We start from the raw sequence: 26,982 nt of genomic DNA on the forward strand, positions 1-26,982 counted from the left end.
CGCAGCAAGATACCACCTGTTGATGCCGCGCTTATACGCCGGCTCCCTCATATCCGTGACGCGAACGCAGGTCATAGCAAGCAATGACGTCGTCAGGGAACGTCACCTATCTGATAGGAATAGCGCTCTCTCCAAGTTCTTTCCGGTCCTATCATTAGTGCCACCTGACGAAAATGCCAATTCCTGGGCTAAAAAAAAAAAAAAAAGAAAGAAAGAAGCTATATTGGTTAGCTTTCCTGCAGAACACGACTTAAGATTTCCCCTTCTACACTGCGTCATGCTTGGACACTACGGTCCAAGGGGTACCTTTTATTTAAGCACCTGCGGCTTTCCAAAGTGTCACGTCACTTCGGAAAGCCGCAGGCCCATACCCGAGGGTATTGCGATGCTTTGAAAAGAGCCAGCAAATACGTACTTGCATCTGTAATCGCGTACGAGAAGTAAAGCCAATCAGGACGTCGGAGCGAGGCACCTGATAACCTATAGCTGGATTGCTTTCATCCTGTGGGGGGCTGTCACGCGCTTCTCTACGTTACTCTGATTGGCTCGAAGGGGACGTAGAGATGCCTCTTTTCCAAGTTACGCGGTTGAACACGGAGAGTAGTACTCTCCACTCCTCCTGGAGGGTTATCTATAGCCGCGTGGGAAGAACGGGCCGCAGCATGCAACCCAAGTTCATTGCGGAGCGACGCTCGCGTGCCTCAATTTCGGTAGAACGGCGCACAAGCTGCGAGAGGCGAGTAATTGGCACGCAGATGCCCGAGCTAATGGCCGACCTGGTCTCGCGGCCTGGCTTCCGATCACCTCCAAGAGCCGCGTTCAGAAGAAGGGTCCCCCGTAACCCGGAACGCTGGGCGGCCGTCATCGGCTCGCCCGACGACACCGGGGTCAACAACGGGGCAGCGGAAACAAAGGCCCACCCGAGGGACAGTTGCGACGCGGAGAAAACACAATGGCGGCCGGACACAAAGGCAGGCGGGAAACACCCTCGGCGGCGCTGACCCCTGGCCCTCTTTGTAGTTGTCGTCCGCCCTCGATCCCCTGCAACCTACACGGCAGGCAGTCCCACGCCGACTGGGAAGAAACGGGCTCCCCAGGACCGAGCGACGCCCCCTCGGGTCCACGCGGGCTTCTCCGGCGTCGCCCGCCATAGTGCTCTTGAGCCCGGCTCCCTCTAGGCCTCGCGCCAGAGGCGCCGTACCTCGGGGTCCTCAAACCTACCCGCATCTAGCGTTGCTCTATCAGGGTAAACGCGTGCAAGGACCCTCGGCCCTCCCTGAGACCTGGCCCGTGGGCCGTGGCGGCCTCCGGCGCCTAACCACCTGACGACGTGGGAGGTGCATGATGCTCGGACAGCGGGAACAAAGACGGACACGAAGAAGGGGACGCGGACAAACGCTCCTCCGCGTTCCCTTCTTGGTGCCCGTCTCTGTTTCCGCTTACAGGTATCGCTTGCAGCCGATCACAGCAGCGGTAGCGGCAAAGCCAAGAATCCTAGACGTCCCCGCGAGCAGCGTCTGCACGCCCCCGTCCTTCAAGCCCGCCCCTTTTCGATTTCAATAAACAGCTGACCGATATATTCTGTCGGCTTGGGGCGCCATTGCCGGGAAGAAACACGCAAACTACGAAATTAACTACAAGGCTATGAAAACACGTGACTGCGGTAACTAGAAAGAGAGATATGCCGCATATTTTTGTAAAGCTATAACAACTTGATACATTGTTCGCGATCCTCCGCAAGAGAGCAGAGGCGCGCGATCCCTTTCCAACTCTAGCTGCCGCCTCATAATAGAGATGCAAGCTGGCAGTCAGCAGAAACATCGAAGTTTGGAAGTCTGAGCTGTGGACCGGCAGCTAGTGAGATGAGGCCCGCTTCGGGTGCACCAAATAGTGCTATGCAACAAAATACGATTTTTGCTCCAGGGCATCGCGTCGTCACCTTTAGGACATTTCTTTGACAAATCGAGTACATCGAGCTCTAACGTGGGCCATTTGCCTTCAGAGAGCGGCCACATAACCGCGCTGTTCTGCCACTTTTGCGGGAGGTATAAAGTACAACCCTAACCCAGGCAGCGATTTTCTTGTAGTGACGCAAACTATCGATGAATTGACTATCGACATATTAGCCATCCGTAGGGGACTAACGATACTACTATCGATTCTTGACTCTCGACTGACTATCGATACTCTGGAAAGTCACCTTTCAGAAAACAGTTAAGTGAAAGTTGAGGGGAACGCTCGGTTTTATTCTCCCAAACATGCCGCTGGTAAAAGTCGCCGGGATCGTTTCTTTTCGAAGGGGAGCGCACCGTTTCCGGAGAAATTGCCACCTTGATGGCCTACCTCTTCGCACCGCTGCGGCGGTCTCCCGTTTTGCTGGCGCATGAAATACTATAACGATGATGATGACGATGTTAATAAAAATAATACTCATAATACCTATTAATATTATTATTGTTCTCGAAGCTTTTCGAAATGGTTATTCATACATTTTTATCGTTCACAATTACAAACATAAATATTCTTAATCAGCATGGGATTCGTTCCTGGCAGGGCGACAACAACAAATTTCGTTACTTTTAAGTCTACAGCCTCTCGCGTTGTCTGTAAGCAAGGTCAACTTGACGTAGTTTATTTTGATTTAAGCGAGGCCTTTGACGTGGTTGACCATAAAATGTTACTATCTAAACTGTCTTCTTACGGTGTTGGGAGAAACGTGATCGAGTGGATTGGAAGTTCTGCTGAATAGGAAAGGTTTTGTACGAGTTAATATTATGACGTCCACAACCTTCAAAATTAGCTCCACGGTGCCTCGGGGATCTGTTTTGGGCCTTCTTCTCTTTTCTATATTGGTCAATGATATCCCACTCGTTATCTCACAATCATTATTCCTCAAGTACGCCGAGCACATTAAGATATACCGTGAAATTCGTACTTTTGACGATTGCGTAAGACTACAGGCAGACAGGAACAGATTCAGCACTTGGTGTAAAGAAAGCAGGCTCCGTCTGAACCGTTCAAAAACCAAAGCATCGAAATTTTCTCAGGAAACTCAAAATGTAGGTTTGCCTTATCCCACTGAGGGGGCCTTGACTTGTGTAAACGAAATCAGAGACTTCGGAGTTGTGCTTGATTCAAACCTAAAGTGTGATGTTCTCGCGGGCAAAATGGTTTGCGCATCGTTATGGGGTGCTTGGCCTTCTATGTCGCCTGACTAGAGAATTTAACAATCCACGCACGTTTTTATCCTTTTACTGTTCACTGCGCCACTCGGTGGTGTGTAACGGAACCTGTAAAACCAATTCACTGAGAATTGAACGGGTGCACCACGAACTCTCTCAATTTTTAAGTATCGCTATTTTGCTAGAGATGAGCAAAATTTTGATTATGAAGCCCTTTCGGAACGTGTTGGATTACCTGACCCACATCGGCGTTGAGAATAAGCGGATTTGGTATTTTTGTTTAAAACCGTTTACAGCGTAATTGACTCCACAAGTCTCTTATCTGAAGTGAATATTCGGATTCCTACTCCCTACAAGACTCAATTCAGCTTTTTATACATCTAGAGAATTTAGTGATTTGTGTCCGATTCCCACGTTATTGGATTGATACAACGGGTACGCTGAAAAACTGAACATATTTGCCTCCAGCCGAAAGAATTTTGACCACTCAATCAAAAACCTGTTCCAATTGAGGCAGCGGTGAGAGGCACTCAGATGTTAGTGAATCGCACACGAATTTTTATTCCTTCTTGTGACTTTGTAGACAAGTTGTTTTACTCTTGAAGCTCATGTAACCGACATTTTACTATCACATTTGAACTCGGCAAGGCAAAGTTTGACTTCCATCTTAACAAAACAGCTCAAAACGAAGATCTAAAAAAATAAGGTTAGATTTTTAGAAAACCTTACTATGGCAAAAACTTTTTTTTAATTGGCTTTAGTATATTGTCTTTTTTGTTTTTTATGCCGCGTGAATATGAGTTCTTTAAATTAAGATTTCGAATGGTCTTACACAGCTGTCAAAACAATGTGAATAAGAATTGGTATACAAACAACTGCAATGCCACGTGACTGCCAGTTCGCTGTTGCCTACCACTTCACCAGAGCATGAGTGGGAACAGTGCTGCATCTAAGCTTTCTCAGTTCGACGCAAGACAAGCGGCGTACCGGTGATGAAAGTCACGTGTCAGAACCTCGCGACGTCGCACATCGCCGTCTCTTTTTTCACTCTCATACGCAGCCGATCAGGGCAGTTTTTGCTCAAATTTATTCATCCTGGATAAGTCGCGTTCTTCAATCTTGTATATACCTCAGCTTCATTGTAAGTGTGATCGCATGCTGACGTTTATTTCCGTCCGAAATAGATACACGTTTATGTACACAAAAAAAGGGCCATCACGAACAATGGGACCCGCGAATGGCGCCTCTGAGATCGAGTCCGTCCGGTCTCGTCGTACTAACATCACCTCGGGCTCGCTTATCCGATAATGCTTGCATATACGATTTAAGCAATTCATACGGGATAGCGCGCCAATATGAGTAACTATTGTATCTGCTCACATTTTGTAGTGCCCATCAATGTTCATTTTCATTTTTTTTTTGGGGGGGTGGGGGGAGAAAGAAAGATAGAGCGAACAAGAGATCCCATTTCTAGCAACACATTGCTCATGCCAATACCACCGCCGGTTCTAACTGACTATTTTCCGAGATCGCGGTCTCTTTTCAAGACTTGTCAAAGGCCTCCCACTCTCCTCCGCTCCGGTATGCGTAACGCTCAAAAACATACGCAACAATTCGTGGGTAACAATTGTGTTAACCATAAAATCGACGTTTCTCGCAGGTTCGGGACTTTCAGGCTTGGGAGTCCACCGATGACAGTGCACGAGAAAAACAAAGTTTCAAATGGCTACACTGGTGGAGAGCAACAACCTGCGAACGAGTCACAGCAGGAGTAACCAGATATAGCGTGCATGAGCAGTTCGAACGCCCACATTGATGGTCATTCCAACTTACTCCCACCCAAGAGCATAACCCTCGGGAAGGGGGGGGGGGGGGGGGGGGGGGGGGGGTTCTATGCATGCTGCAGAATTTAAGCGCTCAACAGTAGGGCCAACCAAATGGCACCGAATGTGGCATCGATGCAAGCCATGTATCGCTAGTACAAGAAACGCGAAAGTAAGACTTCTCGTCTAGTGTAGCGCAGTATCTTGTACGAGGACTGGCCTCCTTGCAATAGGGTTCAACGCGCGTTCCGTTACAAAGCACAAGCGCCGCTTTTTCGTTCATTTCAACTCTACGCCCGAGACAAACCAAAGCTATACTAGCACGGGTATGTTGTCCCGAACGATTCGAGTAGCGCACGAGCGGGCGTGCTCGGCAGGGACATTGCGGTCTCGCCCTCGGTAGCTCCTACCCGGCTCTCCCTTAAAGTGAAGCGGAATATGGTAACAGGCAACAATCCTGGCGAGAGATAAAAAATCGCCGCTGCCATCGGACATACGGAACTGATCGAATTATTCGCCGAGGGCGCAGTGAGCTTTCCCTGGACGATTCCGTGGCCCGCCGAGCGTCCATTCCGGTTTGCGGCATGGCTTGGGAGCAAGCAAGCACGCCGCGCGCGCCTCGGACGAACCCGGAACCGCAGGAGAGCTCCATCGCCACGGGGGGGTCCCGAGACTCGCGGCGGGCGAAACGCGGTGTTGCGTTTCGACGGGGCTCCATAAACATTCGTCCGCCGCGCCGGGCGCCCGTGGACCAGGAAAGCCCCCGAGGTCCCCGAATCGTTCGCCGTCGTTCATTTGGCCGCCCGGGAGACGCTGGACATCGGATGCGCCGACCGGCGTTTTCCCGGAACGGTCCGCCGCTTCCATGCTCGGGAAGGCGACTGAACGGCGCAACCGGCCGAGGATATAGAGGAACGCTTGGGGTTTTTTGTGCGGAACAGCAATGGCCAGTCCTATTTAGTTCGTGGCAGATAATGGGGGTCGTACACTCCGATTTGAGTAAAAGCCGCTTTTACTCGGCGTCAACTATTTTGTGCTACCGTTGTCGAGCCTATAGCTTAGCATTGGGTAGATTTCACAGTGCTGCAGCCCTGAATGTTTTGCGAGAGCACGGGCACGTGACTTTCTGCCGCATTTGTTTGAACAAGTAGCTTTGGCGGAGCTGGAGCAGTACGGAAGCAACGCTAGCCTAAACAACCTGTCAGAAAACAACTAATGTGGAGTATAGTTGGCGTTTTGTCAGGAGCGGCGACCATGCTTCTCCAACCTAACTAGCTTCCTCTTTTTATTTTTTATTTATTTATTTTTTTTTTTTATAATTACGGTAATGGGAGCGGCTATAAACCTTCCGTAGGGGCTTTTGTGGCAGATGACAAAATCTGTAACCACGTCACTTGAAAATGTGATTGCATCGCTGAACGAGTTCTTATCTGAAAGTGACTGAGGATTTCCCTTTAATACTGAAACATATTTCTTATTATCTTTTGCAGTACGAATATATGGGACGCAGGAAGGCCACACAGCCTTCTTTTAAAAATAAAGGCCCAGGTCAGAGTAGGTTCTATTTATAACGGGTATTACATTTTTATTTTTTTTTTTAAGCTTAGCTTAACAGTTTTGTTGAGATAAAGTTCCCACCTCCCTCCCCCTGTAACAAGTAACACTCAGTAGATAATTTAGCCTGTCAATATAATTTATGTACAATGCTGGCAAAAAATCTGCATGTCCGGTAAAACGTCCATCAATAACAGTGCCCCCCCCCCCCCCCCCCCCCCCCTTTTCCCAGATTACGAACAACCAACTCGAGATTCTAACATCATAAACTGCAAAAAATCCGCCCCCCACGAGTGTTATGAAAACCTACACTTGTGTTCTAAAATAAAACTGCGCCTTAGCGGCGTTCGAACCAGAGTTGAGTCGATGTTCGCTGCCCCTTTCGATTGACTGCTGCACGGAGACTACCTCGACTATCGAATTTATTCAAATGGAGACCCCCGCCTTTTCTCCTTTCTCAACACAGTTTTTTTTTTCTTTTTTATGTCAATTTACAGCTGAGACTAAAGAAGCTCGAACTGTAACATTTCTGAGCATAATTTCCGAGCCAATCGCGCTAACCCAGGCCACTCCCCCGTGTCAGCCGCTGCTCCTAGCACACCGGTGCAAAGCGGGGAAGCTCGACGCGCGCGCACGCTAATGTGTGGGGTAGGCCGTGAAGGTTGATGCGAGCGACGTAGGTGCCACGGTACACTGTAGCCACGCCATGGAGGCATGTGGCAGACAAGATAATCAAGTTATATCACGAGAAGTAGAAGACCCTGGGTCTGCCTCATTCCAGTGGCCGCCTTCCCACTATTTTGCAAGTTTCTATCGCGACTTTTAGCTCTTGACATCGCCGACATCGTCGGAACATTCGAGACGATGTCGGGGCCAGCGCGGATGTAGAACAATATCTATACACTTGGTTTCCTGTGAAGTCGAAGAGCGGGCGGCGCTACTAGTGAATGGGATCGATCAAGCAGCGTCAAAAGCGCAACACGATGACATTCGTCATATATCAGTACGTGCTCTTATTGGCAGAAGCAATCAAGCACTGCGAATTCCCCTAGACCTATCTTTGACGTTCGGGTGACATATTTGGAGCCTTGTATTCCCGTATTCTTTTTGATTAGCGCTTACCAAATACTGTCCTCGCGTAGTCCTCCTATCCGTGGCCTATAGGCTGATAGAACTTGTTCTATCAGCCTATAGGCCACGAATTTGTATATATTATTTTCAAAGTCTATAAAAGTTTGAATCTGGTCCTATTTTGCAACTGTTCTATTAAAAAAAAAAAAATCTTTATAACGTTTTTTCAAAATTCCGAGCCATATTGCTTTTCAGTCGCGTGATCCAAACTAACCCCCCTCCCCCTTTTTGTTTCTTTGTTTGTTTGTTTGTTTGTTTGTTTGTGCGTGCGTGCGTGCGTGCGTGCGTGCGTGCGTGCGTGCGTGCGTGCGTGCGTGCGTGCGTGCGTGCGTGCGTGCGTGCGTGCGTGCGTGCGTGCGTGCGTGCGTGCGTGCGTGCGTGCGTGCGTGCGTGCGTGCGTGCGTGCGTGCGTGCGTGCGTGCGTGCGTGCGTGCGTGCGTGCGTGCGTGCGTGCGTGCGTGCGTGCGTGCGTGCGTGCGTGCGTGCGTGCGTGCGTGCGTGCGTGCGTGCGTGCGTGCGTGCGTGCGTGCGTGCGTGCGTGCGTGCGTGCGTGCGTGCGTGCGTGCGTGCGTGCGTGCGTGCGTGCGTGCGTGCGTGCGTGCGTGCGTGCGTGCGTGCGTGCGTGTGTGTGTGTGTGTGTGTGTGTGTGTGTGTGTGTGTGTGTGTGTGTGTGTGTTTGTGTGTGTGTGTGTGTGTGTGTGTGTGTTTGTGTGTGTGTGTGTGTGTGTGTTTATTTTCGCTTGACGACGTCAAACACACATCAACGCGCTCGAATCGGCAAAATGGTAGTAGTTTCTGCAAGTTGGTTGCGTTGCAAGGTTTATATTTTTCAGTTTTCAGCTTGAAAGACTGCAGGTGGGTGCCGTTTCAATCAGAAGAGTCGTTTTCCGAGAATATTATCAGTCGACTTTATTAAAGATTTATATTATCGTAATAAAACACTCTTGAACTGGACATTTGTTTTAAGATACCAATGTCAAAACTTTGCAAATTGTATCCCGTCAGCTTGCTCGCCCACAACGAAGTGGGAAGCACACTGATACAAGGAACCGGACTCTCCATGCAAGCGATATTAGGCAAACTCCCAAGTTCAAAATGTTTCCTTAAAAAAAGAAAAAAAGTCAAAGTGCACGCGAGCTGGTGTAGCGGATCTGTGCGCGTCATTTCTTTTTTCTCTCTTCACTCTTTCTTTGCTTCCTTCTGGTCGAGAAAGAGAGAGATGACTTCTTTGTATCAACGTCAGGGTATCAACGTCAGGGACCAAGATAATCTACATTGGGGTCAGAAGCGAAGTTTGCTGGAGCCGTAGTTAGGAACACAGCGTTTCAATGGGTCGACAGGATCTAGCTGACGTTTTGGGTGTCCAGTGGGTAGAAGAGGTTTTGCGAACGCGTTTTTTTTTTTTTTAGCCACTCGGTCGCGCGTCCAGGTGGGAGCACCTGTTCGGAAAAACGTGTACGGCCCGTGATTTTGTCGACTAATTGAAGACGAAATTGACGCTGGTTTAACATTTTGTGATTTCAGAAGGAATATAAGGCTGAAGGATAGAGCATGTCCTGAGCTTTTGTGTTCGCACTGATTTACGTGCGTGCGTCCTTACATCCCGATGATAAGAGAGAATGAATCGTGCGAGCTTCCAGGATATACGAAGCGATCGAGACGGCACGAGCGTGTATTAGAACAGCAGCGCAATTCCCCTCACCACGAGAGAGAGAGACAGAGAGAGAGAGACAACATGTTTATGATATGATAGAATTCCCGTTTATGAAGGGTCAGCTCTGAGACGAGGGGGGGTTATAACTTATGACTATGGTGTTATGAGGTCTCCCGAGATGTTCCGGAAAAATGACTATCCAACGAGTAGCTTGACACGCGCAGCTTACGAGGCAACGAGGTGCTTTCGACACGAGGTCGTACCACATGAACCGCGTTTCAAATTCACTCGACTTCATTACGGAGTAACATGTTTTGTACCATGACGTTCGGAAACCCTGCCGGTCGAGCTTGCCTTCCTAAGCGTTATATCGCACGATATAATCCGAGAGAATAACTGGGATCTACTTGAGTGTGATCTGGTACACAGCTAAGCTAGCGTCGAACGCTGCTGTCAGCATTCAGCTTAAACGAGACCTTGGTGCTAGATTAGGCTATAGCATCGGAGGCCAGAGCGGGGCTTATCTTAATCACAACGTCAGTGAGGGGCCCGTGTCCTTCTCACTCACCGATTAAGAATGCCAGCCGAACGTTTTCCGTTGCAGGAGTGCCAAGTCAAAAAGTGCTACAAGCCATGGCCGTATGACACTCTCCACGTTTAAGAAAGTATATTCCTTCAATCACAACTATCCAAAGAAACGTAATTTTTTCACATTTTTTTTCTTTTAAAAATTGCGTACAAGACGGGGCTTTAAAAAAATCGAATGAAGTATAACGCAAAAGTGTAACACCCAGAATTTATCGCACGTACGTCCTAGTTAGTGTAACGGCAAGCTTTTCTAATCTAACATTAGGGGAAACCCGAAATTTTAGATTAAATTCAACTGAATTGGACGTTAAATTTGGCTGAACTCCAACGTTACTCCCGAGCTCAGAAACCTCGTATACAAACACCTAACGCACCTCGAAAGAAGCTACGCATTCCGTGTCTCATCGCTAGGATTAAGATATACGTGAAATATTTTTTGTTGTTTTCGTCCCGCGTGTGGAGACCAGCACCAAAAACAATAATAATATTAATAATAATAATAAAAGTGAAAGCCGTTTGCAACTCCCTGTAACGCCGAATTACAGCGCAGCTTGTGAGGAGGAGTATGGAAGGGTACTGAGGGGCGGAGGGGGGGGGGGGGTCAAGTGCCCCCCCCCCCCCTTCCCGAGGTCCTCCCGAGATCCTCGGAGGGGGGGGGGAGGGGGGTCGCGGTTACGCCGCTCAAGCCGAAAACGGGCGCCTTAGAGCTGCGCTCTAAAAAAAATGAGAACATGCAGCTGAGTGAACGAACGATCATTCGCCACGCAGACAGTGAGAAACTAATACCGTTTTTTTTTTTTTTTTTTTTTTTTTTGTTTAGAGTTAGCCGTGCAACTGCAAATCGGACTTACCGGGAAGCGTGGGTGACTTGCGGTGAGCCTCGCTGGCCACCTTGGCGTCCAACCTTCGGGCAGCCGAGTTGAAGAGCGCCAAGGCGAGATCTGCGAGAGAAGGAGCCACGCTGGAACGAGGCCCCAAAGGACGCCACGCAAAATCCTCTGCCCTTGCGGTGAGAAACGAGTACGACCCAGGTCCAAGCACGACCTTTCCACAGTCCCTGCATCTACCCCAGCGCAGAACCGAACCTCCTGTTGCTTCTGCGCACCACCATGACGGAGAGTCTACGAGAACGTAGATAGTGAGCGCTGCATAGACTTCTGTCCTTTGGCTAAGATAAGAATGCAGCCTTGCTGTTATCTTCACACGCACAATGCATTTTAACGGGGCATCGGCGGCCGGGTGTGTCAGCGCGGCGAAGTTGGGAGCACGTAGAGCAAAAGCTCGCGCTGCAAAATCCAGCGATCCTGGGATCAACCCTCGGCGTTTTGACCTAGACGAGCGTTGTACGTAATGCGCGTGACGTAAGGTCACGTGACACGAAGAAAGATTCGAGACGCTGGCTTCATGTGACAGCGTGATGTTAATTTACACGCTGCTCAGATTTGCGTTGATGCCGCTAGTGCACATTATGCGTACCGTTCCTCTGAACGGTTTACACAGATCAAATGAATGTAGTAAGTAGCCGGGACAATCTCCCCCACAGGTTAACCTGTCTGTATTTCTGTTGTGTTATTACTTCCTAGGTTTTTTATCAGTAGGACTACCGATGGGGTCTGGTAAAGTGTAGTATACCAGCTCAAGCAGGCGGCCCTTTTCGTCAAAATATTTGACGAAGTTTCGTGCTTTGAATTTATTTGTAGAATGTGGCTTTATCTCATTTTTTTTACGGGATTCTTACCAACGCAGAGCTAAAACTCCTTTTCCATTGTTCCCTGCAGTCACCGAGATGGTCGGTTAGGCCCGGCTCGTTGCACCTCTTCGCCATTGCAGCGAGGAAAAGTCACCTGTTTTTATTTTTGTCCTCACTGGAACTCCGATCATCCTTCTCACACGTATTCTTATAAATGATGTCCGGACTTCTGAATTCATCGACTGACCATCAGACTGGTCGGACATCACTATCCCCTAGCATGGATCTTCTTGTCTTCTCCAAAGCCCAACAATAGCTTCAAGCATTCGTTGGTTCTAGGATATTTGTTGTTTCTGTGCCACTAGTATCTGGAGGGACAAGGTAGTTGGAATCCTCGGGGCTGGCAACCACTGCACGCTGAAGGCTTCCAAGAACAGCCGAGTTGCCTCGGGTACTGGCTTGACTCGCATCCACGGGGCCTCTGATCAAGCTCTGTAAGTCTGTAACCTTTACGTTGATCTTGACTGTCCTTTCATGGAGAATGGCATCGATGTACATTCTGATTTTTCGGAGACCGGTTGAATCATGTCCGGAATTGTGATCTACTCTGGAAGCCGAAACGCTTCGCCTTTCGGCTCAGAAGTTGTAAAGCGCATCCGAACTCTGGGGTTATCTTCTACGATTAGGGCACTCAACATAATCCTGTCGGTAGAGCCAAAATCTAATGTTCTGTAACGATAACTGCAATACAACATACGATGTTTTGCTATTTAGTTTCTTTCATTTATATCATTTAGTTTTTTTCTGTTCTGTCCTCGCTTCTTCTCTCCTCTTAGAGGGTAATCTACTTTTACAATTATTATTATTACTGTAACTAAATAAGAGACGCAAAACGTGAAAGACGACGCATAAAGAGAGGAAACGCACACAGCTACTCGAAGTGCCAGCTGATGTAGACCAGCGAAATTCTTTGTCAGATTTAAAATCGTATAATTAGCAACGCACATGACATACTCAAATTCACTCGTATTGTTCGAGGAACCTGTCGGTTCCTCGAGTGTCTCTCCTCTAAGAATGCCTACCCGCACCTTCACTGACTGAATAGGAATAGCGTAGTGGACAGTGGAAAATATATCTTATGTTGATTACTCCACTCCCACTCACCACTGGACGCACTCCGAAGAAGCTTCTCCACCGTCGATCACATGGGGACTTTGTAAGAGCCCGTCCTCACGCGTCACAACATACCAACGTTGCGAGCCGCGAACAGAAGCAAATTCGAGCAGGTCTCTCGAAGATATAAATTCAATTCCAATTTCCTGCTCTGTTTCCCGTCACGCATCCAAAAGAAGAAAAAGAAATTTCCTCTTTTCGCAGAGTGTGGAACATCCCCGAAACAACCAGTGGATGTTGTCAGGCGGTACTGAATTTACATAAGGGACTCGCGACTTCACCAATTCGGGAGCAGGATTCAAAAGGCTCGGACTGATTGAGAAATTGTGAAAACGCTGGATTCGAAGTGGGGGCCGTGAACTGCGCGCATATTTGCTAGGATTCGACGACACGTTGCAGCGGCAACTTGCGCGTCCGCAGGCACCGCTCGGGAGGAAGCCCTCCCACGGCTCCCTCGACGGAGCAAAGCGCAGGCCCGAGAAGGACCTAGCACGCGTTGTTTCCAACCATCGCCCTCGGGCGCCTCGCAAGACGCGACCAGCAGCCGCGTGATCGAATGCCCACCGAGTATACGCTCGCAGTCGATCAGCCCACCCGACGACCTCTCGACCGATTGAGGTCCGCGGCGCAGATATGCGCTTCCCATTCGATCATTTCACACTGGGTGATCAATGGAACTGGGCATCGGGGGCTCACGGATGATACACGCACCGAAAGACCGACAAAGTAGCAAACATGTTTGGTTATTGATGGCTATAGCGACTGCTCAGAGGGCGACAGCTAGCACGAACCCGACACTGCTTGTTTTGAAGCGTGAAAAAGCTCGCTTGCTGCAGTCATCGTCGTAAGAAAAAGCGTACCGAAAACGGATTTCAAAAAAACAGAAGCCACCACAGAGAATGTTGGCTGTCTTACTGATTTTACCTCTTGCCCCGGCTGCGTCGCCGGGAATATTTACGTCCTAGTTCAACATGGCTGCGAGGTCTTTAATGGTCGGGGTGTCTTAGATCAAACCAATCCATGCTCAAATATAGTTAGAGCAAAAGACAAGGACAATTAAGGGCCGCCCACACTAGCGAGAAAACGCGCCCGGCGCGCCGATAAATCGGTTAAGCGGGAAGATAAAGGGCGTGTCTCTGCACGCGCTCGTGGCGCTGACTGTGCTTCGGCGCCATTTTGTTACTTGCCGCGATCGGCGTGCCACGCGCGTTTTCTCGCTAGTGTGGGCGGCCCTTTAGAAGGCTGGACAGGACAAACACTAAATTTCAACTAACGTTTTAATAAACAGACAAAAAAAAAAAAAAACAGATGCGCCAAAAAGTTACATTTTTTTTTTTTTTTTTTTAATTGAGAGAGCGTGCACAAAGTTGCGTTCGAAAGCAAGGATGCAAAACCTTCGAGTGGCAAAGAGACTTCCTCGGCCTGTGGAAATGATGGAACGAGCAAATTTGAGTTCGTAGAGAACTGGGATAATCGACACGTTCGGATTTTTATACACATCGAAAAATATTTTATCTTTTAGGCGGATTGTAGCGCAGCAAGCTCCACCTCGAGATACCCCCGTTCGCACTGAACACCACCGAGTTGCAACTTATCACCTGGAATAATATTAATAATTATTAGTACGATAACAACACGTTTCCCAAACGTGATATGCTATTCTTTTTTGTTTTACTTTTTCGGTGTACGTTTGTGAACAGACGGTTTATGTGACAGCCTCGCACTAACTCCCGCTGAGGAACACACGAACCGAAGATAACAGGCACGACGAGGCTGAAGCGAGACATGACACCCCTGGTACCCCTTTAATATTAAACTCTCGTATATTATACGTTCCGTAATAGTCCGGTTGGCACCTATCGTTGTACGGAGATAGTCGGTCGCAGCGCCACTGGCGCCGAATTCTCTAAAGCCCCTTCATGTTTTAAAAGTAGCGCAAGGTGCGTCGATGAACGAGGCACGTGCAACGTGCAGCCCTTGGGAAGATCATGGCGGCAGACAGCAGCACTAAGCTAGATTCCAGACGCGACGTTCTTCCCGGAAGTGGCGCGCGGCACGTGTCTCGAGCATTTCTACAACAATGAATGGCGCTAGTTTTCTCAGGAGAAAGGGGCTTTTTAGGCATCTTCGCTCAATCCCCACCCCTGCCCGTTTCAAACTGGATGAGCATCGCACCGGGGTGCGGTCGTGTATCACTACTGCGTGATGCACGTTAAAGACCCCCAGGCTAGCGGTTGTACTGCACTCGCAAAATCTCTCCTCTCCGGAAAATTTCTCCGGAAGACTCGTCGCCCGTTGAGGCACAGACCAAGTTTTAGGCTGTATAAACATACACACAACCCAATTCTTACGCGTCCTCGCGTTTATCGCGCTGCGCAATCTGTCGGCTGCACATCGAAGTAGGCTAGCACCGTCATGGCCTTCGATATTCTTCGCGCGCCCAGCTCTGGCCTGTCCAAACGCTCGGCTGCCCAGCAGAAAAAGCGAGCCGAGCCAGTTCTCTAGATGTCCGTATGCGGCGCTTATAACCAAAGCAGAAACGGAAACAGAGTCGTCCCCAAAGCGCGCTGTCAAGTGTGAGCCCGCGGAATAAAGCTTGCATTTCCATTGTTCTCATCCTCAGAACAGACACAGGTAAGTCAATCTCCGTTGATTCGTAAGTCTTCTTCGCTGCTCCGGTCTTTGCGCTGTTTCGCTGGATGATACCTGAGAATGAATGCCAGATTTAGACCGAATTTGTCCTCTGCGGATGCTGTCTGGGCTGCTCGTGCAAGCGGCGTCTATGAGCACTTCCGTAACTGAGCTAATCTAATGACGTTGATTAAGGTCTACCAACCATCTTGTCAAGGAAAGCCAATCACAGCTCGACGTCCTCCTGACGCCACCGTAATTCGTGCGCATGGAAGCAGACAACTTGCCTTTCGTATTTAGTGGAACTTTGAATAAAAAGTACTTAAAAAACAAAAAAAGTCGAAGCCGGTAGAACTTGGAACATCGGCAGGTTTGCGACTCCCCCGTCTGTAATCCGGAGCAGACTTTGGCGGCATTATTCTGGGCCGGCGTCCTGCTCGACGCCGAGGGAAAGTGGCCCTCCAGTGCGGCGGGTGCGGATTGGGCGGTCTGGGCGGCTTCTCGACGCGCTTCCTGGCCCAGCAGCGGCGTGCACGAGTGCGTCCCAAGGTCGCCGGGGTCAGGAACCGACCGGGAAGCCGGGCGCCAGAGCGCACGAGCCAGCCGCCGATTAATTTCCCAATCCCTGGACGAGCGCTGCGGGCTTCCCGCTGCCCAACGCGCGCGCTCCACGAGCACGCGGGGAGAGCTTCCGCACTGGCAGGCTCGGCGAGAGCAGCGCTTTTGTTCTTCTCCGACTGGTCGGTCACGGAACACCCATCGCGCACAAGCCGCCGCCGACGCCGCTCTGAACCCGCGACGGCGATTTCCGACTCGGCGGTTTTTTGGAGCGTCCGCGTCGTGTTTGATTCGGCGCCGTGAATATACCCTCGATATATGCGCTCGCGGGGCTTCTGGCCAGAGAACCTGCCTCGACAGCTTTCGGCCCAAATTTAAAAATGACTCGCCCGCGATCGTAAGTGTCCCATTTTCGTAGCTTTTATGACTGACAAAAAACTAGCTGTGACGTTTTTACATCGGAGCTGTTAAGGGCTAGTTTCCCCAGTATGGTGTCCGTGGGCAAACAGATCTCGGCACAAAACTCTGGACAGCTACCGCCATCTATTAGCGACGGCGGGAACCAGACAACCGGCTTTTCGGTTGTCTGGTTGCCGCCGTCGCTCATAGATGGCGGCAGCCTTTCCACTCTGGCGTGCCGACTTGCGGCCGGCCGTTACTTCATTCCCACCATAGTACAGCTTCGCTGGTCCTCCTTCACCAGAGTGGAAAGGCTGAAAGTCTTTTTAATCGAATTCCGTCCGCTTTAAGACACTGCATCATCATAAGAGTCTGAGAAAGTAAACTTTGACGGTGTTGATCTTGATATCGCAATGAATGCAAGTTTTCAGCGTGTTTTTTTTTCTACGCGCGTTATCGAACGTTCAGAATAGACGATCCGTGAGTGTTAGTGACGTCAATGGCAGAAAGCATAAATGGGGGAAACATCACGCTGGGGTGGGTTAAAGCACTCCGATCTGTTTGTGCTGTCTTACAAGTAGCGGCAGGAACGCCGCTACACGAGGCCCGGGACCCGTGCGGCCCTTGGGGAAGCCAATGGCGGCGAAGCGCTCAAATCAGCCATCAAGACGCGACGTTGTTCTTCCAGCAATCGTTGGCGCCGATAAATGTCTAGCATTTTCCATTCAGGAAAGCGGCACTTGACCTCTTGCAGAGGGGCTTGCAGCAAACGTTGATTTGCAGCCACTGATGCTTTTCGAGCGGGGCCCAACAGATGTTACCACGTCACTTGAATATAAAATTATACAGTTAAATGAAAGCCCATCTTTGATGACGGCTGAAGATTCAGCTATTTTTATATATATATTATTTCTTTTTGCAATAACAATAAATAAAAAAATAGCCTTCGGAATAACTTATTTTTTAGATATAAGGTTTAGTTAAAAATTGATATTTTGAACACTAGGCAATGCATTAAGGCAAAATATTGCCAAAAACCCGGCTCCTCAGACAAATAAATTTTTTTAATGTGTATCATAGTGCAAAATTTAGTTCACCATAAAGTGTCTTCACCCTCTCTCCGACATCATTCCGTAGACTTTGAGCAGAAATCAGCATATGCCCTCAAACGTTCGTGACGAATATGCATTAACTTTTTTTTCTTCTTCAAATTAATACTCCAACAAGCACCACCCACGAAAAGTGTGAAAACGTTATTCTCTGGCATCAGCAGCGGTAGCGCTGAAGGTAAGCTGAGTCAGCATTTCATGGCCTGTCGGTCGACTGATGCACGGGAACCACTAGGTTAAAATGTTTCTTTTTAACTACCTATATTACCAGTGAACATTATTCCCGAGCCCATCGGGCTAGGGGAAATGCTGTCCCACATCTGCCGCTGCTCCTATTAGGGAACAGATTAGACCCTTGCGCCCCAAGCGGCTAACTTTAGAGCTACACGAATGGGGACAATAAATAACAATGACTCAGCGCTCGGCTGACGCTACCGAACGCCGCGTCAGCGTTCGGTTGGAGTTCGTGTTCTCCGAGGGGGACGAGGGGAACGAGGGGCTCTTTGGTTACTACTCCGGCCTGCATGAAAAAACACAGCATGCACGGTGAACATGCCAACCTCAGCACAAAAGCCACAGTGGGTCAAGCTCTCATTCTCTGACGACTGCTTTCGGAAAAAGTCCGGAACTAACAATCAACGCCACTTCGTTCATTGTTAGTATTTTTACGTTACACCGTGCTCCGCGCTCTATTGAAGGAGATGACGTAAACATGATAACATGGACATGCTCACAAGGCCTGTGGGCATGTCCACATGCCTACTGTTGGGCAAACACCGAGGTGTGGGGACAAGAAAAGGGCCAGAGAGCTCGATCTTCTCGTTTTGAAGAGTAAAGTGGAAGCTCCTCCCACCTCTTTCCATTTTAGCAGAGCGAAAGCTGGAGAGGAGGACGGGTGGGAGAAGCTTCGACCTCACTCTTAATTCATTTGTCACCCACTGTATAGCACGTCGGCACAAAGCAGTGAAGCTGGACACGCGCGCCGGTGCGTACCAGTGAAGATTGACTCGAACGGCGCGGCGTCGGTTTTTCCGAAACGTCCTCGATACCCCCACGTACTCTTGATTTGACGGGCCTGCTCACTTCTAAGCCGAAAGGAAACACTTCCGTTTTAGGTCACAAGGGCGGCGCGTGCAATACCGCGATGAAGATTTTTTTTTTTTTCTTTTTTGCAACGGTCGAGTTTATATTAGCGTATGTATGACTCAATGTACATTTTTTCTAGTAAACATCTGCGCATGTGTGAACCGTCTCCCCTGACGTTTTCTTCCTGCTGTCGCCATCTTTGGAGGGTACCGTCGCGCACGAGCAAAAATTGGGGAATTTTCGCAGATCGTTTCTTCCGTCCCACAACGCTCTCCACAGCCCGCTACGATGTCCGGGACTCTGCAGTCAAGGCCAGCGGCGCGCGTGCGCACTAGCTGCATCTTCGTTGCGGAAAGAGCGTAGCGGAGTATAGAGGGTTAACAGGGAGTTTTCGTAGACCGCGCTGCCCCCTCCGCTAAGCGTTCCGCAACGAAGAAGTTGCTACTACGCCTGCGCGCGGATAGCCTTGACTGTGGAGTTCCCGCTATAGTAGAGGGTTGCGGAGGGCCTTGCGGGACGGCGAAAACGATCTACGAAACTCCATATTCTCAAAAGCGGTCTCTGCGCGTTTGTCGTCTTTTTTTTTTTTTTTTGGTGATCGTGCAATTTTGCCACATCTAGAGAAATCAGCTGCGTTCCTGCATTAATAACAGAACTACAATAACGGATAAATATGGTTCTCTTAATATTCGTAAAATGAGTTTAAAGACAATCATTTCGATATATTTTGCGTCGTTTTATATGAAGTAGTTCGTATGGAAATAATTTGTGAATGTGTCTTCGAAACGTGTTTATTTGACGTGCCTGGTTCTTTCTTTGGTGTTTTTTTGACCATTGAAGTAATTTATTGTAACTTTTAATATACTGTCAATATGTCGTAAACCTTTCAGAAATTTTGTACAAAAATATTACTATTTGCATGCTTATGTGTAAAATTGACGGTTGCGCAAAGCACCACCGCGAAACCTTGGCCATCTCCGAGCCTCGAGTTTCCAAATTTTTTATCCCCGGAAGAAAATTAGCTCCGGCGTTCGTTTATAGCTGAATTCTCCTTCAAAAATATGGCTTTAATGCTTTTTTTTTTTCTTTTTTGCATATATAGGGTGACCCAACTCACGAGGCTCGATCTAAACTGGACCGTAAAAATCGACGCCTGCACGTAGCAATCTAAACTTTTCGTCAAAGGTGTATTTCACAGGCCAGTTTTTCTTGTAAAAAAAACCGACCTGTAAAATACTCTGTCTGAAAAAAAAAACAAAAAAAAAAACAGAGTCAATAAACTTGCCAGTGTCTACGGTGGGCGGCGACGCAGACGACCAAGTCGAATAGCGGGGTGTGTTTGGCATTCGTATTGATAGATGGCGCTACCTCCTTATCGCGACGGCTCACGGCCACTGTGGTTTATTAAAATAAACATAATCTTTTTTTGAAATGTACCTTTGGTTCAAAAATAGATGCGGACAATAAAAGCAAAACCTAAAGTTAAAAAAAAACAAAAAAAACACGTCTGCATAATGTCGGCGCTTTCGCTGCCAACGGATTTCGTCTGCGTGTCGCCTTTATTGATCATGGCCATAAAGCTTAGAACCGCATTTAGAACCGTTAATCTATTATTAACTCTCAACAGTACACGTGTCTCGTATTTTGTATACGCCTGTCCCGTGTTTTGTTTTAATGGTTATTTATTTATTTATTTATTATAAAATGGCAGAATTAAATTTAAGCTCCCTCGTCTAATACCCGAAAACGGTCCCAACGTATAGGTCAATAAATATTCCAGCTTCGGTACCTTTTTATAGACTCACCGCTACTTTTTTTTTTTTTCTAAACTTGACGATCTGTTCAATAGTGAGATACATTTCGTTGGTTTCTCTTTGTGAGTGCAGTCGCCACTCTGCGTTTCTAGTGTTAAACGTATGACCTTTCGCAGGAACAGCTGCCAATGCGTATACGGCCAACGTCTGACCAGAACTGCTTCACGAAAAGGAACGTCACTGAGCTCAGCTTGCCGGCATTCCACGCAAACGCGTCCGGCCAACCCTGAGCACGTCGGCCGCTGCGCCTGACGTATGATGTTTTCCGGCCGGTACAAGTTGAACGGCCTCCATCGGCTCGCTCATTGTTACGCATTCTTCGTATCTCCTATTTTACTTGAGACTGAAGAAACACGCCGATGGTTGCAAGGCTCAGAACAGAGTGGTAACTATTATATTAAACCGGGGTCACACTGGTTATCGATCCCACAAAAGACAGTCTGCATAGGCATTCGAAGGCGAGTCATCGCGAGATCTGCGCTTCGAATGCCGCATGACTATGAGTTCCAAGGAAGAAACTCGGCACGCGGCATTCAAACCGCGGATGTTTCGGTGACTCGTGTTTGGTGACCCCCGGCTTTACTGGCATACTGGTAAGGCGCGCGTTCCGTTGTAGCGAGCGTAGGGCAATAGTAGCACAAAAATAACTATGTTTGCACGCCGCCGAGGACAATCACGGATACGAGTTCGACTGGACGGACATTCGAACCCTCGCGTCAAGGTACTCGACACGATTGAGGGAAACGCACCACGAGGGCCGGGCCGGTGGACAGTTCGCCGAGTGAACGTCGCGCGCGCGTGAATGAGAGCCACTCTCGGTCCGAAAGAATTGGGTCAGCTTGGTATACGGGCAGAGAGCGCGCTAATCGGATCTACAAAGCCTCGTTACGCAGCGTCTCGAAGACGACGGCCGGGGTCGACCCTCTTATTCGCCTTAAACGGGGCATTTAGCGTGTATATACGCAGGACTCGCAACGCGGCAACGGCGAAATGGCACTGGTCTGCGTACGACGCAGATGAGATGAGCGCAGCCCAGTTGAGGAGGGACAGCCCTGGCGGGAGAGGTCAGCAGGGATCAGCGTCGCGGCTTCCGTAAACAGCGGGCGGCCGCATCGGAACCCCTCCTCGGCAAGGCAACGCGAGGTCGACGTTGTGCGCTCGCGTGGGGGCTCGCCTCGCGCGCGCGCTACGTCCGAACCCGATTTCGATACTCACGATCGGCCCGAAACAATGGAATTCGATTACCGTTGCTCGATAATTCGGCGGCACAGAACTACTACCGAAACGATTACGCCGGGATGAGCATTTAGATGTTTTATTGTATACGTCGTTAGGTCGCGCGATAATTGCAACCCCTTGCCTTCCTCTGTACTTCCGCGCTAATTTTACGGCCATGAAACCGGTAGCCCGAAACTTACGTGAAATTTGGGATCTTCCTTTATTACCTGATTAGATTTGATGAGGGCGACTGGTCTAAGAATAGGGTATTGCTCGAGCCCTAATAGCGGCGATATTGTGCCCGACGGCAACTATTACCACAGGTTGATTGGCGTGAAAGTAATCAAAGTATTGGTTTAAAGATGCCATAACTCGGTTGTGGAGTCTGCGTGAACCGTTGCAAAATTCGAAACTAAACGCGCAAAAAAAAAAATAATAAAAAAACAGAATTTTTGTAGTGTTGGTTATGTGGCTGAAGTCCCGTCAACTGTTAGTTCGGAAATGGAAATCCAATAGGATTCAAGTGGACCGTGGAAATGAAGTGTAATTTCGCAGGGCTCCAATCAGAAGCATCCCAGGTCACGCCAAAGAAGCGCATAACTTGGCACGAGTTTGGCAACCCTAGGGGCCTAACTTGGGCATAATACTATTTTGTTCCAAGGCGTCTGTTAGCGCCAGAGTATACGTTTCTTTAGCGTTTCTTTATGGCTTTTATCTCGGTCGTCACGTAATTTCCAAAGTGCCAGACTTCAGCCAAAGATGCCACGTACAAATAAAGGATCCTTCGTTTTTGGGTAAAACACGATATTTCTCGACATTTATATCCCAAAAAAATGTATTTCTTACAAATCGGGTTAAACCCGATTTTCTTTTTTTTTCAAATTCGGAAATTGAATTCCACAATATCCCTAATTCTTTTCGCTCCGAAAACAATTAGGGAAAACAGTTCCCCAAATAGACCCCCTCCTCCCCTCCCCTCCCCTCCCCCAACCCCGCTTTGCAGTTTCAATGTTGGTGAGCGCTGTGTCACCGTGCACTTGTGTCGCTGGTACCGAGTGGTGTATGCCAAAGGTATCAAGTTGGCAGTCCTGCTGCGCTGGCCAGTAGTCTGACCTAATGAACAGAAAGTCAGGAAGCATCCGAGCTGGTGAAGGTTTGACATAACACCCATTCCGATACTGCCGGTAAGCAAAGGACGACAAAAAAACCCAAACGTCTCAAACGCGGCTCAATTTTCTTTCACTCGAAAAAAAGAGTACCTAGGAAATGCCACAGAGAAACCGAAACACAACAGACGAAAGAAGGAAAGCAATCACCCCCTCTCCACTTGAGTATGTAAAGCTACAGCCAGACATTCACTCCGAACGCAAAACGTATCAAGAAACCATCTTCGCCTAAACCCGTCTGGATCCAGATGGACCAAAACGAACGATGAGGGGAGGGGTCAGAAGCCGGTGTCTCGCACCACACCAGATCCGAATTTGGGCGGCCACCACCGCGTAGTGGAATCAGGTCGACACGAAGTGTGGTCGGGGTCGAGAGACGCTCGGTCGGACGAACGGATGCGTGCCCATCTCGTCGTGACGCGAGCAGTGCCGGACCGGGCAGCCCCGCTTCGGCCCGGCGGCCTCCTGGTCAGACGGAGCACGCCGGGCGTCCAGAACAATGGGAGGCCGAAGCGGTCGGACGACGCTCTATTTCGGCCAGAGGTGAAAACCCCGGTAATTAGGGGTCAGCGGGAATAATAAGCCACGCTGCCATTATATCAATTACACGGGGAACAATCGCACGCGCTACCCACGGCTGTCTGGCCCCTCCGCTCTCTGGCCGTGCGGACTCCGCGCATCCGCCTGGACGCTGATGGACCGCTCCCCCCGGGGACGCGCGTGCACCGCGGGGCGCGCCCTCGAAACACGACGCGATTTGCGTGCACAAGCCCACGGCGCGTGAGCGCCTTGGGCGCATGCGCGCACTCCGTTTGCTCGCACTCTTCCACGAGAGGACTCCCGGAAGCACCTCATATACTCCCCTTTTACTCCGAGCGCAGCCACGGCTGGATCCGATGAAGCCAATCAATCACGCAGCGTCAGAAGTCGTCATAGCGTTTGTCGTCCTCGTACGTCTGCTCTCATCGGCTAGATCAAGCACGAGCAGTGATTGCCCGTGATACCGTGCTTCCTTCTTTGCGCGATTGGTGTAGCCACACAGACGACGAAAGCTGTGACGATTTACTTGCGGAGCTGCTTGAATCCACCCTGGATGGAAGGATGGATGGATGGATACGGCCCAAGCCTTTAAATTGAGCGGCGGCTTGCGCCACCTCTCGGCAAAACTTGGAACCTGACTGTGACTGGGGTAGGGAATTTCTCGGGTGGAAAACAAAGAGCGCCATTGGGCTTGATCTCTGCAGGTTGCTGGGCTTGTTTTCCTGTACGTCGGTTTTCTGCTACTTTTCGGTGGCAACATAGGATGGCCGAGGACGTCCCGTTTCCGTTCCAGCCCGACGGCTGGGTTGACAAGTCACCGCAGTTTGCGGGCCTATCGCAAGACCGAGTGAGGCGATAGCTGCGCTACAAGACGGAATCGCTGGGACAGGCCCACCGAGGACGGGTTTTCAAAGAAGAAGGTTACGTCCGCCACGCTAGGTAGAATACCTCAGATGGATCTCGAAATATGTATGTACTGCGATGGCTTTCCTGCCTAATTGAGCGCCAATGTAAGATGCAACTTTCTAGCGTGCTTTTCTGAGATGAGATTACTTGACTTGGAACTAAGTGCGCTCCGCATACAGTAAACGACTTTATTTTTGTTGGCTCGACATTTCGCGAATTTCGGGAAGGAGGTGTTTTTTAGAGCATTCTGCGGGATAAAAAAAAATATTTGCGATTAGGAGTGATCTATGTATTCTTTAGCATATACAATAATATATCCTCAAAATCTTTTTTTTTTTTTTTTTTTTAGGAACATTTAAGTTGCGAAATTCGCGAAAATTGGGCACTCGCGAAAAATAAGTCGTTTACAGTAGTCGACTATGCTAATTGGCCTCCCGAGCCCTTGTAAGACCTGATGGGTCAACTTCATTGCTCTTCCATCATAATTGGCCTCCCAAGCCCTTGTAAGACCCGATGGGTCAACTACTCTTCCATCAAAGTCAAAAATCTCCGAAAAAAAAAAAAAAAAAAAAACTTTGTTCCTACTTACAGACGGTGCCGATTCTGACATCCAAACGCAATACAGTGTTTTGGCATCGTCTAAGCACACCTGGAATCGCACGGAGCCGCCGCGCGCGTCAAGCAACCATGGCAGTCTTGTTTCTCTCCCTAGAATAACCCGGCCTGGCAACACGTGCTTTGAGTACTCTCGAACCGGCAAGTCGGAAAAGGGCGGATGGGCTCCATCGGGCGTCGGCTGCGCTCAGACCGAAACGCAGTAGATATAACAAAGCCGCAGCACACAGATTAGACATAAGCGCCGCGCACTCGGCGTTCGGCTCAGACGCGTCTTCAAACGCTAAGAAGAAGCAACGGGCCTGTGTGCTCCGTTTTATGACGTCAGCTACGTCACAGCGCCTAGGCCACGCCCTCGTACAGCGGTAGAAAATAGCCGAAATACGTTGCAGGATCTAACCGGGACATGTGAAGTGTAAGGGGACATCGTGGGCCGGAGTTTAAGTGGTGACAAGTCTGGAGTAATGGTGTTTAAAGGAACACTGACAGGGTATTTATGCTCGCCGAAGTTTTTAGTTGTACGTCACATACTACTACCCAGAACAGAATTTGCGCCTCGAAATTCGTTGTTTGTTTGTTTTTTTCGCCCAAAAACTGCCGATCCAGAACTGGCCGGTTTGAGTCGCGCTCACTCTCTTTTTTGTGGTCACGGGCCGTTTTCTAAGGTTCCGACCCGACCACCAAATTCAATCAAAGTCGTGGGTCATTGAAGGCACACAGTCAATACTAAAAATAGAAAAAAAAAACATTTTTGTGGCTTCCAAAAAGATGCAAATACGTTGATTGAAAAAAAAAAGGTTGCACAGACAGCCGGAAGCAGTCTGTGCGTTCACTGCTTAATTCTCAACATGGCGTCGTTTCGCGTTTCGTTGGAGTCGCGGGTGGCAGCGGACGACGGGCGTACGACCTCTACTTCAGAACTGTCGTTCACGGTACCGGAAAATTCTGTCTTCCTTCGAAAGAGAAATTTTTGGACCGATCAAAAGAACTGATGTTCATCCCGTACTGAAGCTGAAGACATCGCTCGCTCAAACGTCAAGCACGAAGTGCGTACATCGAGGTGAATACGCACGCGTACGGTTTCTTTACTTGGTGCGAATGTGGCCCATGCGTGGTGCTGCCCGACTTCAAGCCGGGAGTGCATGTGCTGGAGAGAAACCGGCAACAAACTTTTCGACATACAGTCGTTACTACGCATAAAAGAGTTTCTTCAGTAGCTCAGTGGAAAGACGTCCGCTTCACACGCCGCGGGCACGGGTTCGATCCCTAGTGTGTGGCGTACCATTTTTCTTTTTTCACACATTTTTCGATGTTTACACTTCTTTTTTTTTACAATTATCACTAAAGAAAACAACAAGAAAACAATTGTTGCGGACGATACGTCGGTGAACTAAATGGTATGGGATTACATTTTTGACACCTCTGCCGCACAATGCCACTTTCATATATGAGGCAGCTCTTCAGGCAACATCTTGGGAGTATTCTTTTCGGAGCCGATGACGGGAATGCCCCACGGGCACTCACTACTAATTGCCAGCACTTAGATGTACAAAACAACTTACGTTGAAGTACAGAACACCGAGCGGAACAAACATAACTGCAAAGGAATCGCACGGCGAACAAATCCCGCAGCGCATTTCGTCTGCTGCACCCGGAAGAAAAAAAAAATCGCACGGGTGTAGCCACGTGACTTCCTCTACTCACTCTCTCCTCTCCACATCTCCGTGCGGTGCGTGGGTTTCGGTTGCCGTTTCGAGCAGTTGCGATTTTTTTTTTTTTTTTGCTTTATTAAAAAAAAAAAACGCCTGACTGTAGCAAAATATTAATTCGGTAGTATTCCGACACCATAATATATCGCCTGGCAAAAAATTAAAAAATTTTTTTTTTTTTTTTTGAGGTTGTCACTGTTTTTTTAATGACAAAAAAAGGGAACCCCTTAACATATATGACATTGTAATAGGCCATGTTGAAGTCTATAATGATCTGGAGGCAGGGAACAATCAGCGAAACAAAATCTAAAGGAACGTGAAGGAAATATAATCAGAAAGGGAAAATAAATTCGGCTATTATGAAACTCAATGAACTCCAGAAAGACAATGAATATGAACTGGTCAGGGTATATATGAGCAGGAAAATACTTTGAGA

The 26,982-nt window shown here is 48.9% G+C and overlaps 1 protein-coding gene across 3 annotated transcripts in view; it reads right to left on the reverse strand.

Moving 5' to 3' along the window:
• The window catches only part of LOC8052963 (Krueppel-like factor 3), a 255,160-nt gene that overhangs the window by 75,277 nt on the left and 152,901 nt on the right, over positions 1-26,982 (reverse strand). For 2 of the 3 annotated variants that reach the window (XM_029983720.4, XM_042289971.1), the window contains one exon: positions 10,784-10,873. The exons of the other annotated variant lie outside the window; for it this stretch is intronic. In XM_029983720.4, coding sequence (XP_029839580.1) covers positions 10,784-10,873 — 90 coding nt within the window. The remainder of the gene's footprint in view (positions 1-10,783; positions 10,874-26,982) is intronic. 3 annotated transcript variants of the gene reach the window in all.

This window comes from Ixodes scapularis, unplaced genomic scaffold, assembly GCF_016920785.2.
Source record: "Ixodes scapularis isolate PalLabHiFi unplaced genomic scaffold, ASM1692078v2 PGA_scaffold13__105_contigs__length_92229423, whole genome shotgun sequence".
Classification (NCBI taxonomy): domain Eukaryota; kingdom Metazoa; phylum Arthropoda; class Arachnida; order Ixodida; family Ixodidae; genus Ixodes; species Ixodes scapularis.